This window comes from Pteronotus mesoamericanus, unplaced genomic scaffold (genome assembly GCF_021234165.1).
Source record: "Pteronotus mesoamericanus isolate MK-2021 breed Mesoamerican mustached bat unplaced genomic scaffold, CSHL_Meso_final scaffold_408, whole genome shotgun sequence".
NCBI classification, from domain to species: Eukaryota; Metazoa; Chordata; class Mammalia; order Chiroptera; family Mormoopidae; genus Pteronotus; species Pteronotus mesoamericanus.
Window position 1 is genome coordinate 3,798,135 of NW_026555315.1, and position 14,425 is coordinate 3,812,559.

A 14,425-nucleotide genomic window follows, 5' to 3' on the forward strand; every position below is an offset into this window, starting at 1 on the left:
ATATTCTACGATGGTCTGCGGGGAAACAAAAAATTTGCGAGGATACATTCTTCCCTGTGCCAGAAGAACGGGGGTGCTTCTGTGCAAGGGCGAAGGGACAGACCGGCTCTGGCCAGAGAGGACGCCTCAGCCCTCACTCTGCCCTGTGCCTGCGGCAGCCACACCGCCGTCTGCTCGCTGGGCTGCCAGGGAGAACCGAGGTTCCTGCCGCCCTCCAGGGGCTCCCCCACTCTTCCCCATATTTTGGCAGAGGGGGCCGCTGAGAGCTGCTCTAGCCGACCACGCTGGTGGAAATTTGAGCTTATCCCTTCTGCTTCCTCCTCTTCCTAACTGCCCCCGCCAGCCTGCTTGGCGAGACTTACTCCGCTCTGTGGGGTTGCGGGAAGGGCGTGAGGCCTGCCAGGAACGAGGAACCCCTGAGGTTCCTTGTGGTGATCTTGGAAGGGAGCCAGCCCATCTGAGATGAAGCTGGGTTCACAGTTGAGGCCAGACATGAACCAGGCGCCTGTGACGACTGCTGGGAGAGGGACACGGCTGTAAGCCCTCACGGAGTCCCATTGTCCCCTCACCGGGGGTCTCCACGTCTCTTGCGGAAGAGGGAGAGCCTATCTGCTCTTGCGGTAGAATGTTCTCGGGCTCTGCTGTTTTAGCATCATGCGGGTGGCCAAGGGCTGGGGAACTGTCTGGAAGCACCCTCTGGGCTAGTTGACAGGTGTACCCACTTTGGTAGGTCCTGTGTAAGGAATAGGCGTCTTCTCCCTCAGCTGGGAGGTTGAACTTCCATCCTACACCTGAGGTTCCCGCCGGCCAGCTGGGCTTCTTGGGCCTGTGGCCTCAGGACAGCCTCCCAGGACCTTGGTCTCTGCTTGACCAAGGTGGACAGAGGGCCGGTGGGAAGCCAAGCCTGGGGACCATCCCACCCCCATGCTCACAGTGCTCTGGGGTCGGGGGAGACCCAGGCTGAGGCCCAGCTGGTGGGTGGCGAGGACCTCGCCGGTCCCCTTGGTCACCACTCTTGTCAGAGTGACGCTGGGAGGGCACCTGTATCTTTCCAGCCCCTCTTCCCCTAAGAAGCTTCTGGGTATTCTTGGGCCTCAAAGCCCAGGGGGTGGGTGTGTTCTGAGATTGTCCTGAAAGGTTCTCAAAGGGAGGAGATTTCGGTGGCCAGGTGTAGGTGGGGAGCAGACCGGAACCTCGAGACCACGCTGAGTAGTCGTGGTTCCACGGGCTCAAGGGACAGTCACGCCGGACAGGGGCCGGGGAACCGGCGGGAGTTCTGTGAAGAGCCTCTGGGGCGGGTGCCGATGGGAAGAAGCAAAGATGACTCGGCTGTAGTGGCGCAAAGGCAGGCGGAGCTTTAGCGGCTGCTTCGAGCAGAAGGGGGGGTGTCTAATGAAATCTGAAAGCGCTTGCGGCAGAAACTCCAGGGCAGCGACCGGCCCAAGACCGAGATGCTCCTGGGCAAGTCCCCATGTTGGAGGCACTAAGGGAGCATCTGACCCAAGCTCTGTCCCCTGGAGGGAAACTCTGCAAGACAGCTGACCTATCACAGCCCTCGAAGTCAGCCACAGGGAAGGGGTGCACCGAAGGGCCTTAAGTGTGCTCCCCAAATCCACCCCTAGAGGTCTCTTCATCCTCCCGTTTCTGATTCCTCCAAATGGGAATGGAAAGCACCTCTATCCCCCTCCCTCCAAGGGCTTTAAACCTCCCAGCCCCGGTTTCTGGCTGAAGGTGGGACGGGATGGTAGTGCTGTCTCAGGAAGTTGCCCCCAGCGCCCCGGGTCTCCTTTCTGTGGCCAGGATCGCCCTGACCAGGTGAGCGAACGCAGAGCAGGGCTTTGCCGAGGGCCCGTCAGCAGCCGGTGGAGGGGAAGGGGCACCACGGAGCATGGGTCTCGGAGGCCAGGGAGGACAGACATCGTCGGGGCAGAGTCTTGAGGCGGCCCCAGCAGGAACGGGTGCCGGCCTGGCTGCAGGCCCTAGAAAGGCGGTGTCCGCTGCAAGGGCGCCCATCTCCAGGCAGGCCGCCCGCTGGCCCCGGGCCGCTGGCGAGCTGGCGGCGGCGGCGGCGCGGTTTTACTTTGTGCATGCGTGTGTGTCTTCTCTCCTGTTCACCATGTGCTTTTGGTCTTTCCTACCAAACAGCCGCAGTTCCGGAGTCCTGCCCCATAAACATTGAGGAATAGGTATGAGATCTACCCAACTGTACAAATGAACACACAACTCCTGTCGCCGTGGGGTTCCTAGCGGGCAGGGCAGCCTCGCCTGCTCTTCCTCTTGTCACCTGCGGAGTGCCGCCCTCAGAGGGAAAGAGCACCGCTGGCCGTGTCCCAGGCTTCAGTGCCCCAAGGGCTGGAGGTCCCCCGATCCCAGGGGGGCGTGGGAGACACCAAAGAATTTCCTGTTCTACTCACTTCCCCCTCCTCAGACTGTTACTAGAGCCTTAGAGGGATTATCCCACCAGGGCATCTCTGGGATAGAAGCAGTTTATACCCTTAATCCCAGTGTTTCTGCCCGTAGACCCCACACGTTGGTGAGCATGAACGCAGCGAGCCTCAGGCCCACCCTCCAGAGCTGTCGGCCCAGCCGAGGGCGAGCTGCCGGTCTCACGGAGGCGGTCAGGGCACAGTGTGAGGGGTAGGGGGCCGCGTGGGCTGCTGGGGGAGCCCTCCCCCTCGGAGCCCCAGGGCCGCCTCCGGCAGGGGCCCAGCGGGCAGGATGTAGGGCACTCCAGAGGAGGGAGCCGTCCCTGACCACGGAGCAAGGTCTCATCCTGAGCGGTGGGCAGCCAGGGCCCTGCCTCTCCTCTCCGGGAGGGAGAGGATGGCACAAAGGATGCAGCGAGGCTGTGGGCTTGGGGGGTGAGCAAGGGGATGTGGAGGGAGAGATGAAGGCAGCCTGAACGCAGCCTGGGGCGCTGGCACTTTCTGCCGGTCGGTACCCGCTCAGCACTCCCCCGTGTGACCTCATTCAGGCCCCGCGGCAGTCCTGTGAGGTGGTACCGAAAGTGACCTGCCCGGGCCCACACAGTCAGGAAGCCAGGACCTGGGAGGGGGGCCCCGCTGTTCTGACGGCAGTTCAGACATCCTCGGGAGTGGTGGGCTGGATGCAGAGCGCAAAGGGGAGAGCCAGGACGGGATCCGGCAGGGCGGCCGGACTTGGGGGAGGGCGGGGAGGTTAGTGGGCGACGCCTGGGGGGCCCCAAGGTCCTTGGGCTAAGTGTCTGCCGGGGTTGACGGCACCAGCGGAGAGCAGGCCTCCGCGGGCTGCTCGGGTCAGAAAGGGACGAAGCGCAGCGCGTGTGGGGGATGATGGGGTGCCGAAGCCGTGGCACTGTCCGTTCCCCCCCCCCCCCCCGTGTCCCTGGCACCCTGCTGGGCGGCCAGCCACTTCCTGCCCCGCCCTGGCTCCGCAGCAAACTCTGGGCCCAAAGGAACACACTCTCCTCCCTCCGCTGCCCTTCTTCCTACCCTGAGGAAAAGCTCAGCTGGACTCGGCTTCCTTCTCCTGGCCCAGCCGCAACACACGGGCCAACTTCAGCACAAGCGGGATGCGAAAGTGGGTCCGGGGGCAAGTTCACAAAACGAGAAGCGCCCTGAGTGTCCCCCTGCCAGTGGGCCGCGGTGGCTGTGACTGTGTGTAGCCCAGTGCAGCTGGCGCAGCCCCTGCCCACTTCTCCCGTTGCTCTCTCGCGCTGTGGCCAGCACAGGAGTTTCAGGTGACACGCGTCCTGCCAGCTTCCATGCCGAGCTCCCGGGCTGCCCTGCTGGAGACACCATCTGGGCCTGGCCAGCGGTCTGGCTCCTATAACCTCCCTCTTTCTTCTCCAGGCACCTGGCAGCCCGATGACAACGTTGCCAATTGTCGGAACACGCAGCGCCGGCGCCTGTCGTCCAGCAGCCTGGAGGACGCGGAGAACAGGCCCTGCGTCTGGGGTCCCCTGGCCGTCTGAGAGCCCCGGCCCCGCCCAGAGCTCCCTCCTGTGCCCACGGTCCATCCTGGCCTCCCTGGACCGATGGCCTCCGGGGCCACCTCAGCAGGACACACGGAGACTTTTACACCCACGTGGAAGCTAGACATTGAGATCAGCCCACTCCTTCCCCCAGCCTCGTCTCCTTCCGCAACCACGATCCCTCCCCCCTCAGAACGGACCGGAAGGCTCCTTTCTCCTCGCGGCCGAAACCACTTGATGAGCTGCAGCTCGGGGGGTCCTTCGCAGAGACTCGGGAACGGCCCCACTGTATCGTGATCTTCAGGTGGAGCCAAGGTCCACAGGCCGGTGGTTTCCTGAGCATCTTGTTCCTCCTTGGGTGTCGACCAAGAGGCTTGGAGTCTTCGTGGCTCGTAACAGACACCGTCTGGCATTTTCTGGTTTCTGGGACATCATGACCAATTTGAACCCTCCTACTTTGGGGGGGGGGGGGTTGGGGGTGACTCCCGGGAGAGGGGAAAGCCACATTGCACCCTCCTCAGTGGAGCTGCTCTCAAGGACAGGAGAGATGGTAGCAACCAAAAGGACAAATGGAACAACGGCCCTTGCTCCTGGCAGGCAAACTTGTCTCCCAGGCCTCATGCGTCCACCTGCTTAGGGAGAGGGCCTTGAATTGCAGACTCCCCCCGCTTAAATGATCACCCTCAGGAGGGTTTCTTAGGATCAGGTGCATTCGTGAAGGCCTGGGACTCCACCCGATGGTACCATTTCAGAAGCCACACATTTGACCACCTCCGTGTGCCGGGCGCGTGTGAGGAGCTGTTCCATCGCCGTGGCCCCGGCAGGTGGCATTCTTATCCCTGACTTCCCCATCTCTGCCCTCGTTGTTCATAGTGGGAGAAATAGGACGAGACGGGGGTGGGGGCGGGGCAGTGATCCTCCCCTGGTACCCCGGAGCCCCCAAGGAAGTGGTGGAGAGCACTGAGCTGTGGCCAGCAGGGAGCTGGGAGCCTCCCACCCCGCATGGCCCCCCCCCACCTCCCCATGCTCCTGAGCCTCATAGGAGAAGGGGAGGTATTGCCTCCATAGGCTCATTGAAGATTAAAAGGTATTGTTCCCATCACGTGCCCCCCCAACCCAGCCTAAGGCACCCAGGCAGAAGACTGACGCAGCGAGGCCGCACTAGCCCACATGCTGTTGGGTGTTTCTCTTCTCTGAGCCCCAGCACCGTGGGTTCCACACAGCCCTCAGGTGGATGCTCTGTTGGCTGGCTTTCGGAAGAGGTGGCTATTCAGTGGAGCACGGGATCGGAAAGCAGAGTGGGGTCTGAGGCTGAGATGTGGAGCCTTAGGCTGTCCCCATCCTGATGGCTTAGTATTTGGAATCGTCACTTGAGAAGAGCTTCTCAGAGCCCTTCCCAAGGCTTCAAAGAGAGCCAGCGCCCCCCAGGGGATCCTTGGCACCTTCTACATGGCTTCCTTGCACCGCCAGGCGGGGTTGGGGGGCCCTCATACCGCCTAGTAGTTGTGGCTCACGTTCTGCCCTGGTCCAAGGGGAGGCCAGTTGTCCCGACAGATGACAGATGCGACATTACCGGAGCCAGACTCCAGGCTTCTGTCTTCAGTTGCCCTCTCTGAGCTCCTGCAGTGGCCTCTGCCCTTCAGGCCCTGCTTCCTGTCCTCCCTCCCCCTGGTGGTCTTTAGCCCCTTTCACATTTAAAACCTGAGCAATAACCCCGCTTCCTGATTTCCTTGAAGTTTAAGCTCCAGAAACAGCAGGGGAGGGGAGCTTCCCTTAGCCTGGGGTAGTGGGACACACACCCACCTCCTCTCCAGGCAGGTAGTGTTCGCGGTGTGGTGTTACCTGAGATGAAGGAGATGCAGGTAAACAGGAGCCCCAGTGGCCAGGAACCCCAAGAGGAAGCCATTATCTTCACCCTTTCTGGGGGGTCTGTGTCCTCTCCCAGGAAGATTCTTCTAGGCCTTGGTTCCATAACCAAGACATCTACGTTACAGAATGGCCCTTCAGTCTTTGTTTTTCAGACATTTCCTATCCTGTTCCCCACCCTGGCTTCTTTGTTCTCATTTAGATCTTTGGCAAACAGAAAAGTCCCATCCAAAGAGGCTGGTCCTCAATCAGCCTGATCAGGGAACAGGGCAGCTGCCAACCCTGCTGTCCCATCCGTCAGCTGGACACCATCACGTTGTAAGCAGCGGACCCCGGGAGAATGGATGGGGCCCGGCTTCCCACATGGGAGCAGGGCACGGACTCACTGGAGGCCGGCAGCTCCTTCCTGCCCCACTCAGGTCTGCGGCCTCCCGTGGCCGCCAGGTGGGGTGGGGCTCCCGGGCTGCCCGCAGAGCTGATGTTCCTTCTCCTGCCCAGCTCCATCCCAGAGTGTATGCCCACGCGGGAGCATCTCCAGGGCACGGACCCGTACACTTTAAGCCACCTCACCTGGAGAGAGCGAGTGTCCTGTCCACCTGACCGTGGCACGCTTGTTGTTCGCTTTGCTTTAGGATCTGCACACCTGGCGTGTGCAAGTGTGTCTGTGCACTGTTGTGCCACTGTGTGCCCCTCTCCCTCCCTGGAGTTCCACTCGGGGGGCACGCTACAGTGGGGACATCAAGGATGCAATATTTATGGATTGCTGCATGACTCCTAAAACTGAATAAAACTGTTTACAAGGGAAGCAGCGCATCGACTGCATGGGCTCATTTGTGCAAGTTCCCATCTGACTTGCTCCAGCGGCCTTTAATGCCTCTGCTCCAGAGGATGCAGGAGGGGAGGAGCGGGAGAGGGCAGGGGCAGGGAAGGCCGGGCCCCCGGGCAGGCGTTGGGGTGCCCTCCCCTGGGCACAGGCTTCCCCCCGAGGCCTCCAGCTCCTGGACAGAGGCCTGAGTAAGGAGCCCTCGGCCCCACCCTTGCCCTTAAACCGGAGAACTGCCAACACTGCAGCTCGTCAATAATTGAAGAGCAGGAAAGCTGGTGACAGGAGGGAGGCCAGGGGACGGGCGGAGGAAGGGCCGCGGTCTCCTGTCCCTCCACCCTTAGTCCCTGTGACTGAAGGCTTGGTGAAATGAATGCGGCAAATGACCCCACCAGGAGAATTGGGCGAGTCCGTGGCCTTTCTGGGTTTCACCCGCCGGCTCTGCCTCCTCGGCTCTCTGAAGAGGAGGGAGAGCCCTTCCGCAGAAGCCTCTGGAACGTCAGGAGGGGTGGGGAGGTGGCCGCTTACCGGGAAACTGGATTACCCTGCCCGCCTTGGTGCGTCTGCAGCGGACCCGAGCGGCAGGTGGCATCAGAGAGGCAGGCCGACGCCCGGGATAGGGGAGAGCGGCGGCCGCACAACGGGAGCAAGTGCCCCTCGCAGCCCAGAGGAGAATGACACCCCGCTCTCGGCTCTGCCCGCGCCCGGGGCTGCACCCCAGGGGCCATCGAGGCCTCGCAGCCGCCCGGACAGGAAGGGGGCGTGGCGGGAGTGCGGCTCCAAGGGCGAACGGCTCCCCTGCGCGGCCGAGCCCCGGCGGGAGCGGCGAGCCGCGCGCTTCTCCGAGCCTTGCGCGCGGCCCGCGGGCGGGAATGCGGGCGGCCCCGCCGCGTTGGCGGGTAGGGGGCTGGGTGGCGCGGGAGAGGGACGCAAAAGGAGGGAGTTCGAAGAGAGTTACCGCCTGAGAGAGCAGTCGGGGCCCGCGGTCACCTTGGAAACGTGATGGCCAATGGCAGAAGCGAAAGCTGTTTATAGGGGCGGAGCGTCGCCATGGCAGCCGGAGAAGCCTTTGGAGCCGCTACTTAACGCCGTTCCCCGGGCCGCGGAAGCTCAGAGAGGCACCGTCGGGCTGGGGCGCGACGAGGGGTGCTGGCGAGGACCTCCAGCCGGGGGCAGAGAGCCGCGGGGGGTGAGGGTAACTTCTTCCAGAACCTTCCTTTGGCCCGGGCTGCGCTCTGAGCCAGGTAAGGTACTGGGCGGGCTGTGGGGCGCGGGAAGGGAGAGCGTTGGTGCCAGCCCACCTCCCATCCGTCCCGACGGAAGTGGTGGGCTGGGAACTGACATCTCCGGAGTTTGGGGGTACCTCATCTCTCGCCCCGCATCACAGTATGTCCTACTCCCCTCCTTCCCCGTGGCCTTCCATCTTAATACCCCTTTTCGAAAATCAGATGAACTCCCCGGTCCCCCACCCCGTCGACCTGCCCTCCCTGGCCCCCTCGCCCCTTTTCCAGGTGTCGCAGGGCGGGGGCATCTGATTGCCCCGCCGTGGGGAGAAGGGAATAGCCTTGGGTGCTCCTGCCCTCTTCCCTGATTTGGCTAATAAATCTCCCGTCCAGTCTCGCAGCGGAAAAGAAGAGCGAGGCGACCCTGCTGGGGTCTGGCCTCAGGGCCCTGCTTCTGTCCCCCAGACCTCGGCACTAAAAGACCCTCCCAGCTGCGGGGACGATTTTAGAGGAGCCCCCTACCCCGGCACAATCCCTCCCCTTGGAGGTGGGCGAAGAGCCCTCAGCTCCTGCCGTGCTGCCCGCAGGCCCCCCATTCGTATTCGGAGGAGGCGGCTCGCGGCACAGAATGGAAGCGCGCGTCCGGGAGGCTGTGTAGCTGGCGCCGCGGGAGCGAGAGGCCAGAGAGCGCGGTGGGCCACCCTCGGCTCGGCCGTGGATGTTGACCGCCCCCTCGGAGGGTCCCCGCAGACATGGCGGAAACCTGGCTTCGCCTCTCAGGAGCAGGGGCGGCGGAGGGGGCCGGGCCAGAGGGCGGCCTGGAGGAGCCCGACGCCCTGGATGACAGCCTGACCAGCCTGCAGTGGCTGCAGGAATTCTCCATTCTCAACGCCAAGGCCCCCGCGCTGCCCCCGGGGGGCGCCGACCCCCATGGCTACCGCCAGGTGCCAGGCTCGGCCGCGCCAGGGTCCCCCCTGGCGGCGGACCCAGCCTGCCTGGGGCAGCCACACACGCCAGGCAAGCCCACGTCGTCGTGCACGTCGGGGAGCTCGCCCTCCGGGCTCCAGGCTCCGCCCCCCGACGATGTGGACTACGCCACCAACCCGAACGTGAAGCCGCCCTACTCCTATGCCACCCTCATCTGCATGGCTATGCAGGCCAGCAAGGCCACCAAGATCACCCTGTCGGCCATCTATAAATGGATCACGGACAACTTTTGCTACTTCCGCCATGCTGATCCCACCTGGCAGGTAGGGGAGGTGTGGGTTGCGGCAGTGCCTCCCAAACTTCTCCCTCCCTCTCCACTCTTGCAGGACTCCACTCACTTCAGGTCTCAGATCCGCAGGTCAAATAGGCAGGCGCAGTGCACCCAGGGCCCCAGGGGATGAAGGCCATCGAGGAAGGACCTCCAGGGAGCCGGGTGCTTAGAAATGCCCCTCATTTGACTTCGGAGAGCGAGGAGGAAGGGTGTTCAGAGGGCTTTAGGGGTGAGGATGCTGAGGTTCAAGGGGCAAGCACTTGTTGCCCATCCAAGAGGCTCAGTCCAAAGACTAGGGCCAGACCTTGCCCTGGACACAGCCTCCCCACTGAAGGTGACAAACTGAGGGACTCATTTTTGTCCCAAGCCTTAAAATTCCTAGACACTGCCCTGCCCAAGGGCAGTTTGTCAGGACCTGACGGAGAGGTGACAGTTGGATCCGTGCCCCCTGCCGTGCTCCGCATCCTGCCCAGTTGCGGCTGGGGGGGGCGGGGGGCGCTGCGGGCTGTGAAGGCCAGCTGCGTCTCAGCGGAGTGGGTACGGGGCCCTCCTGAAGCTGCTGTCCCAGCCCCCACTCCAGCCCCTCCCCAGTTTTCTGCTTCTAATCCTTTTCCTCTTCTCAGTCAACCTCCCAGGGGGGACAATTACCTGAGCCAGGTGCTTTCCACAGGGGCTCGGCCTCCAGCTTGGGCTTCACGTTCCAAGTCTCCGGGATCTGGCACAGAGCAGCCAAGGGGCCAGGCCGCCACGTAAACATCCCAGCCTTGCCAAGGGGCACTACCCACCCATCTGCCTGCTGGCCAGGTCCCTGGCCCCCGGCCCCTTTGGGGTTCGAATAAGACTACGCCCCTAGGAATGAACGAGACAGACAGGGTGGTGATCAGACATTGCCCTGAGAGTCCTCTCCCTTCAGGCCCAGGGCTAGTTGGGCGCAGAGGCCCTGAGGATGCCCAGGCTCTCCCCTGGGGCGCCCGCAGGCAGCAGGCCGCACAGCACAACAGTCCCGAGCTATTCTGCACTGGCTTGGGCCCTGACTGGGGCAATGCCACCTGCAGCCTTGGTGAGAAAGCCCCCCACCGCCCCCACGCTAAGATGCTTGGGCTGCGGGAAATGGGCCCCAGGAATGAGCACTATGCTCTTTGCCGGGTAATAATCAACGGAAGCCAAGCAGCCTGGGGAGGGGATGGGGGGTGGCCAGAGCCGGGGCCAGCAGCTGGTTCAATAAACAAGGGAAGTCATCAGCGCGCACCACACTTCATCCCTACACACACCCCGGGCAGGCGCGCTTGCGTGCGCGCGCGCGCACCCTCACAGCCTCCATCGCCCAGTGCCACCCACCCCAACCCCCTCACTCACTCCACACACAGGGAGGGCCGGCCAGGCCCTGGCGGAGGGAGATGGCCAGCCAGGCCCTGGGGGAGCTGAGGCGTTTGGCCAGAGGCTGCAAGCGGTGGGGTAAGGGAGGGAGGGCAGGACAGGGTGGCACTGAGAGCCACCCTGTGGCTCGGGGCTCGGATGACTGAGCAGGCAGATATCCCAGCAACAGGGAACAAAAGCCCCCGACAGCACTCCTGGCTCCCCGTGCCCTGTGGCTGGTGTCCCAGAGCCTCTGTCCCCCTTCCCCCATCAGAGAAAAGATGGCAGGAGGACAGGCAGGAGCACTAGCCACCACGTCACCGACCCGTCCTTCCCACTCACCCAGTCCTCTGTCTCTCCTTCCTCCCTGTGCCCAGAATTCCATCCGCCACAACCTGTCCCTGAACAAGTGCTTCATCAAAGTGCCTCGGGAGAAGGATGAGCCCGGCAAGGGGGGCTTCTGGCGCATCGACCCCCAGTACGCCGAGCGCCTGCTGAGCGGGGCCTTCAAGAAGCGGCGGCTGACCCCGGTCCACATCCACCCAGCATTTGCCCGCGAGTCCACCCAGAAGCCCAGCACCGCCCCATGGGCCGGGCCGCTGACCGTGAACACCGAGGCCCAGCAGCTGCTGCGGGAGTTCGAGGAGGCCACCGGGGAGGCGGGCTGGGGTGCGGGCGAGGGCAGGCTCGGGCACAAGCGCAAACAGCCGCTGCCCAAGCGGGTGGCCAAGGTCGCGCGGCCTCCCAGCACCTTGCTGCTGACCCAGGAGGAGCAGGGCGAGCTGGAACCCCTCAAAGGCAACTTTGACTGGGAGGCCGTCTTCGATGCCAGCGCTCTGGGCGGGGAGCTGGGCACGCTGGAGGCCCTGGAGCTGAGCCCGCCGCTGAGCCCCGCCTCACACGGGGACGTGGACCTCACTGTCCACGGCCACCACATCGACTGCCCCACCACCTGGGGGCCTTCCGTGGAGCAGGCTGCCGACAGCCTGGACTTCGACGAGACCTTCCTGGCCACGTCCTTCCTGCAGCACCCCTGGGACGAGAGTGGCAGTGGCTGCCTGCCCCCAGAGCCCCTCTTTGAGGCTGGGGACGCTACTCTTGCTGCCGACCTGCAGGACTGGGCCAGTGTGGGCGCCTTCTTGTAAGATGCCAGGCCCCGCCCCACCTCTGGACAGCGCCCCATGCAGGGACCAGACCGCCCCCCCACAGGCCCATGGACCCCGACTGCCCAGGCGGGGGCTGGGCCCAGTCCCCGAGGTTGGCCCCAAGAGGCCATGTGTCCCCCAGCCCAGGCTGCCCTCAGCCTCCAGCCCAGGGGGCTGAAAACGGGCTCAGGACCAGAACTGCTGCCTCCCCTCCCAGCCCCGCATGTACACAGTGTTTCATCGACCCTCATCTCCCTGCCCCAGGGACCGGCTAAAGAGCCCCACACGGTGACAGCTGTGACCTGGAGGGGCCCTGGACAGGCTGGGGAGCAAGAGGACAGGGCCGTCCCTGAGCACCTCAGCGTCAAAGATTCTCCCTCTCCCACTTTCCTCCCCAGGTCTCTATCCAGAGAAAGTTCCCAGGTACAACAAATGCTAATTAGGTGACTGCAAATTAACCCCCTGGAGGGCTCTCTGGGCAAAGCCTCCCTGGGGCTGGGGCTGAGGCGAGCAGCAGACGGGAGGAGGGGGCAGAGAAGGAGACCGAAATGAGGTCCAGGTGCTGGAGGGGGCAGGGAGATTTTCTAAGGCGTCTGGGGTCTTCTCCTGGCCCCGTCTCGAAGTGGGGGGTGGAGGCAGGGCAGAGGGTAGAAATCCCTAATTTTTGACCCCAACGGGAGGCTGAGGTCAGCAAGGAGTTGGGGTTCTGGGAGACGGGGGCAGGGGCAGCCAAGCTGCGGGGGGCGGGGACAGGCAGACTAACGTAGTGCGAGTAGTATATAGCTGAGCTTTAACAGGGAGGGACGTCCAGCCTTCCCAACAACCGGCCAGGAAGGGGTGGGGATCTCCCAGTGCCCCTGCCTGCACCGTGGGAGGGAGCGCCCTGCTCCACCCCAGCACCCCAGGCTGCGTCCCAAATCCATCCTCGTGCCCCATGGGGCAATTTAACCTTTTTCATGGAAAATTATTTACAATAAAAATTTTTTGAAAATAAAATTTTTAAAAACCTGAAAAACGAACCTGCTTGCAACTCTCTTTGGGTAAAGGGGAAGGCAAGTTTTTGAGGGGAGGGGCCTTGTCTTTGATGCCGAGGGGGAATGACCGGGAGGGAGTTGGGGGGGTCACCGAAGGCCTGAAGACAGAACTCCCCACTGTCGGTGAACTCCCCGCAACCTCTGCGTCCCCAGGTAGAGAGGGAGGGAGGGAGAAGCAGCCTCGGGCAGCGGGTTGCGGGGACAGGGGATGCCCGCAGCGCAGGCCTCAGCGCCTCCATCTGCGCAGTGGGGAGAACTGCGCCCACAGCCCCTGGGGGTGCGAGAAAGGAGGCACAGCCCCCTCCCCGGCCCTGGGGACCCACAAAGGCCGAGCCCGCCCAGGGCTCCGCTCAGGCGTCCCCTGCCACGCGGGCCTGCCTGGGCTTGCCTGCCTGGATCTGCTGCCCCCGGCCCGGGCTGGCCTCCAGCACCTCCCTCCCTGGTTCTCTCCTGGAGCGGACGGTGTGAGGTCAGAGGGCCCCAGCCCAAGGCCCCCACGTCCCTCCCTGGCACGTGTTCAGCAGCCTAGCGCCTTCCCCCCGGCCCACCGCAGGCCGGAGCAGGAGGAAGGCCACCAGGGAACTTGAGGGCCCAGACCCTGCTTCCCCACGCAGGCGGGCAGGTCTGCTCCGTGAGGCAGCCACCTGCTGGGGTTCTGATGGGGAGTGTGAGGCACAGAGCATGTGATTGTGCAACACACGGTGGCACCTCTCGGTCCCCTCCCCCCAGCTTTGTCTGGAATCCACCTCTCCACGCGCCCCTGGGGGTGCTCAGCCCCTCCCCCAGCAGATCCCCCACACACACTGGCACAAACGGGCACTGTCCCACACAGTCCTGCTCGGCCTCCACGGACCCCGTCCCCCCCCCAGCCTCTTTCTTTCCCTTCAGTCAAGCCTGGCTCTGGGCCAGCCTGGCATTCCGCTGGCTAACTTGCTGCTTTCACTTGCTAATTATTCCAAATATTTCAGAAGGGCACACACACTGCAGGACTGGTGGGGTTGGGGCCTCACTGAGCCGGAAGCCAGCCTACCCGCTTCCCACTGCCTCTCTCTGACTCTCCCCTCAGCCCAAGCAAACCCTCCTTCCCTTCCCTCGCCATGCACCAGCCTAACTCGCTAGTGGCCCCCAGCAATGGCGGGGGGGGCGGCGAGCTGGGCTTCTCCACGGGGTCCTTCCAGCCAAAGGGGTTACATCTTGGATCGACAAGCAGGGCACGCCACCTTCTCTCTCTCCTCACCCTCTGCCCTGGCCCAGAAGAAGGGCAAGGTCAGGGGCAGGTAGAACTGCCCAGGGAGTGGAGCAGAGGCTCTGTCTCGCCCCTGGCTGCAGGGCAAAATCACTGGGAGCTCCTGAAAATCTCTGTGCCCAGGGCCAGAGTAGGGATCCAGGCACCAGCTTCGTTTAAGGGTCCCCAGATGCCACCAAAGCCAAGAGGCTGCTGGAAGGCACAGGCCTTCCCAGGCGCCCACGCAGGCAGCGCCGGAAGACGGAAAGCGTGAATTTCAGAGCCTGTCTCTCCCACTCCTCCCTGCCTTGGTGGCTTTTTAAAAAAGACACTCGTTGACCTCATGTTTGTTCAGGATGCAGTGTAATCCCAATCCCAACACTCGGCAGCATCGGACAGTAAGCTGCGGAGACAGTACTGCTCATCAGCACCAACTGCAAGTGTGTGCACGCCCATAGAACAAGAACATTCGTACCTAACCTCTGTGCCACCGTCGACCTGGTGGCCCATCTAACCTCAGACCCCGTTCGCAGGCTGCAGACC

General features: G+C 63.4%; 2 protein-coding genes across 5 annotated transcripts in view; both read left to right on the forward strand.

The window, feature by feature from the left end:
• The window catches only part of RNF157 (ring finger protein 157), a 65,213-nt gene extending 58,594 nt beyond the window's left edge, over positions 1 to 6,619 (forward strand). For 2 of the 4 annotated variants that reach the window (XM_054593191.1, XM_054593193.1), the window contains 2 exons: positions 2,146 to 2,186; positions 3,831 to 3,930. In XM_054593191.1, the coding sequence (XP_054449166.1) occupies positions 2,146 to 2,186 (41 nt within the window). In that variant the 3' untranslated portion in view covers positions 3,831 to 3,930. Of the gene's footprint in view, positions 1 to 2,145; positions 2,187 to 3,830 lie in introns of all 4 variants that reach the window. The other 2 variants (XM_054593190.1, XM_054593192.1) reach the window with 1 other exon arrangement.
• A 1,997-nt stretch (positions 6,620 to 8,616) lies between these two features.
• On the forward strand, positions 8,617 to 11,623 carry FOXJ1 (forkhead box J1). The gene is made up of 2 exons (XM_054593038.1): positions 8,617 to 9,114; positions 10,856 to 11,623. The coding sequence occupies exons 1-2, from the start codon at positions 8,617 to 8,619 to the stop codon at positions 11,621 to 11,623; spliced, it is 1,266 nt and encodes a 421-aa protein (XP_054449013.1).
• The last annotated feature ends 2,802 nt before the right edge of the window (positions 11,624 to 14,425 follow it).

Excerpts from the sequence above, each read along its gene's own strand:
- FOXJ1 (XM_054593038.1), top strand. The coding sequence starts at position 8,617 with ATGGCGGAAACCTGGCTTCGCCTCTCAGGAGCAGGGGCGGCGGAGGGG. Across the intron at positions 9,115-10,855 it reads ATGCTGATCCCACCTGGCAG|AATTCCATCCGCCACAACCT; the intron begins GTAGGGGAGGTG and ends CCCTGTGCCCAG.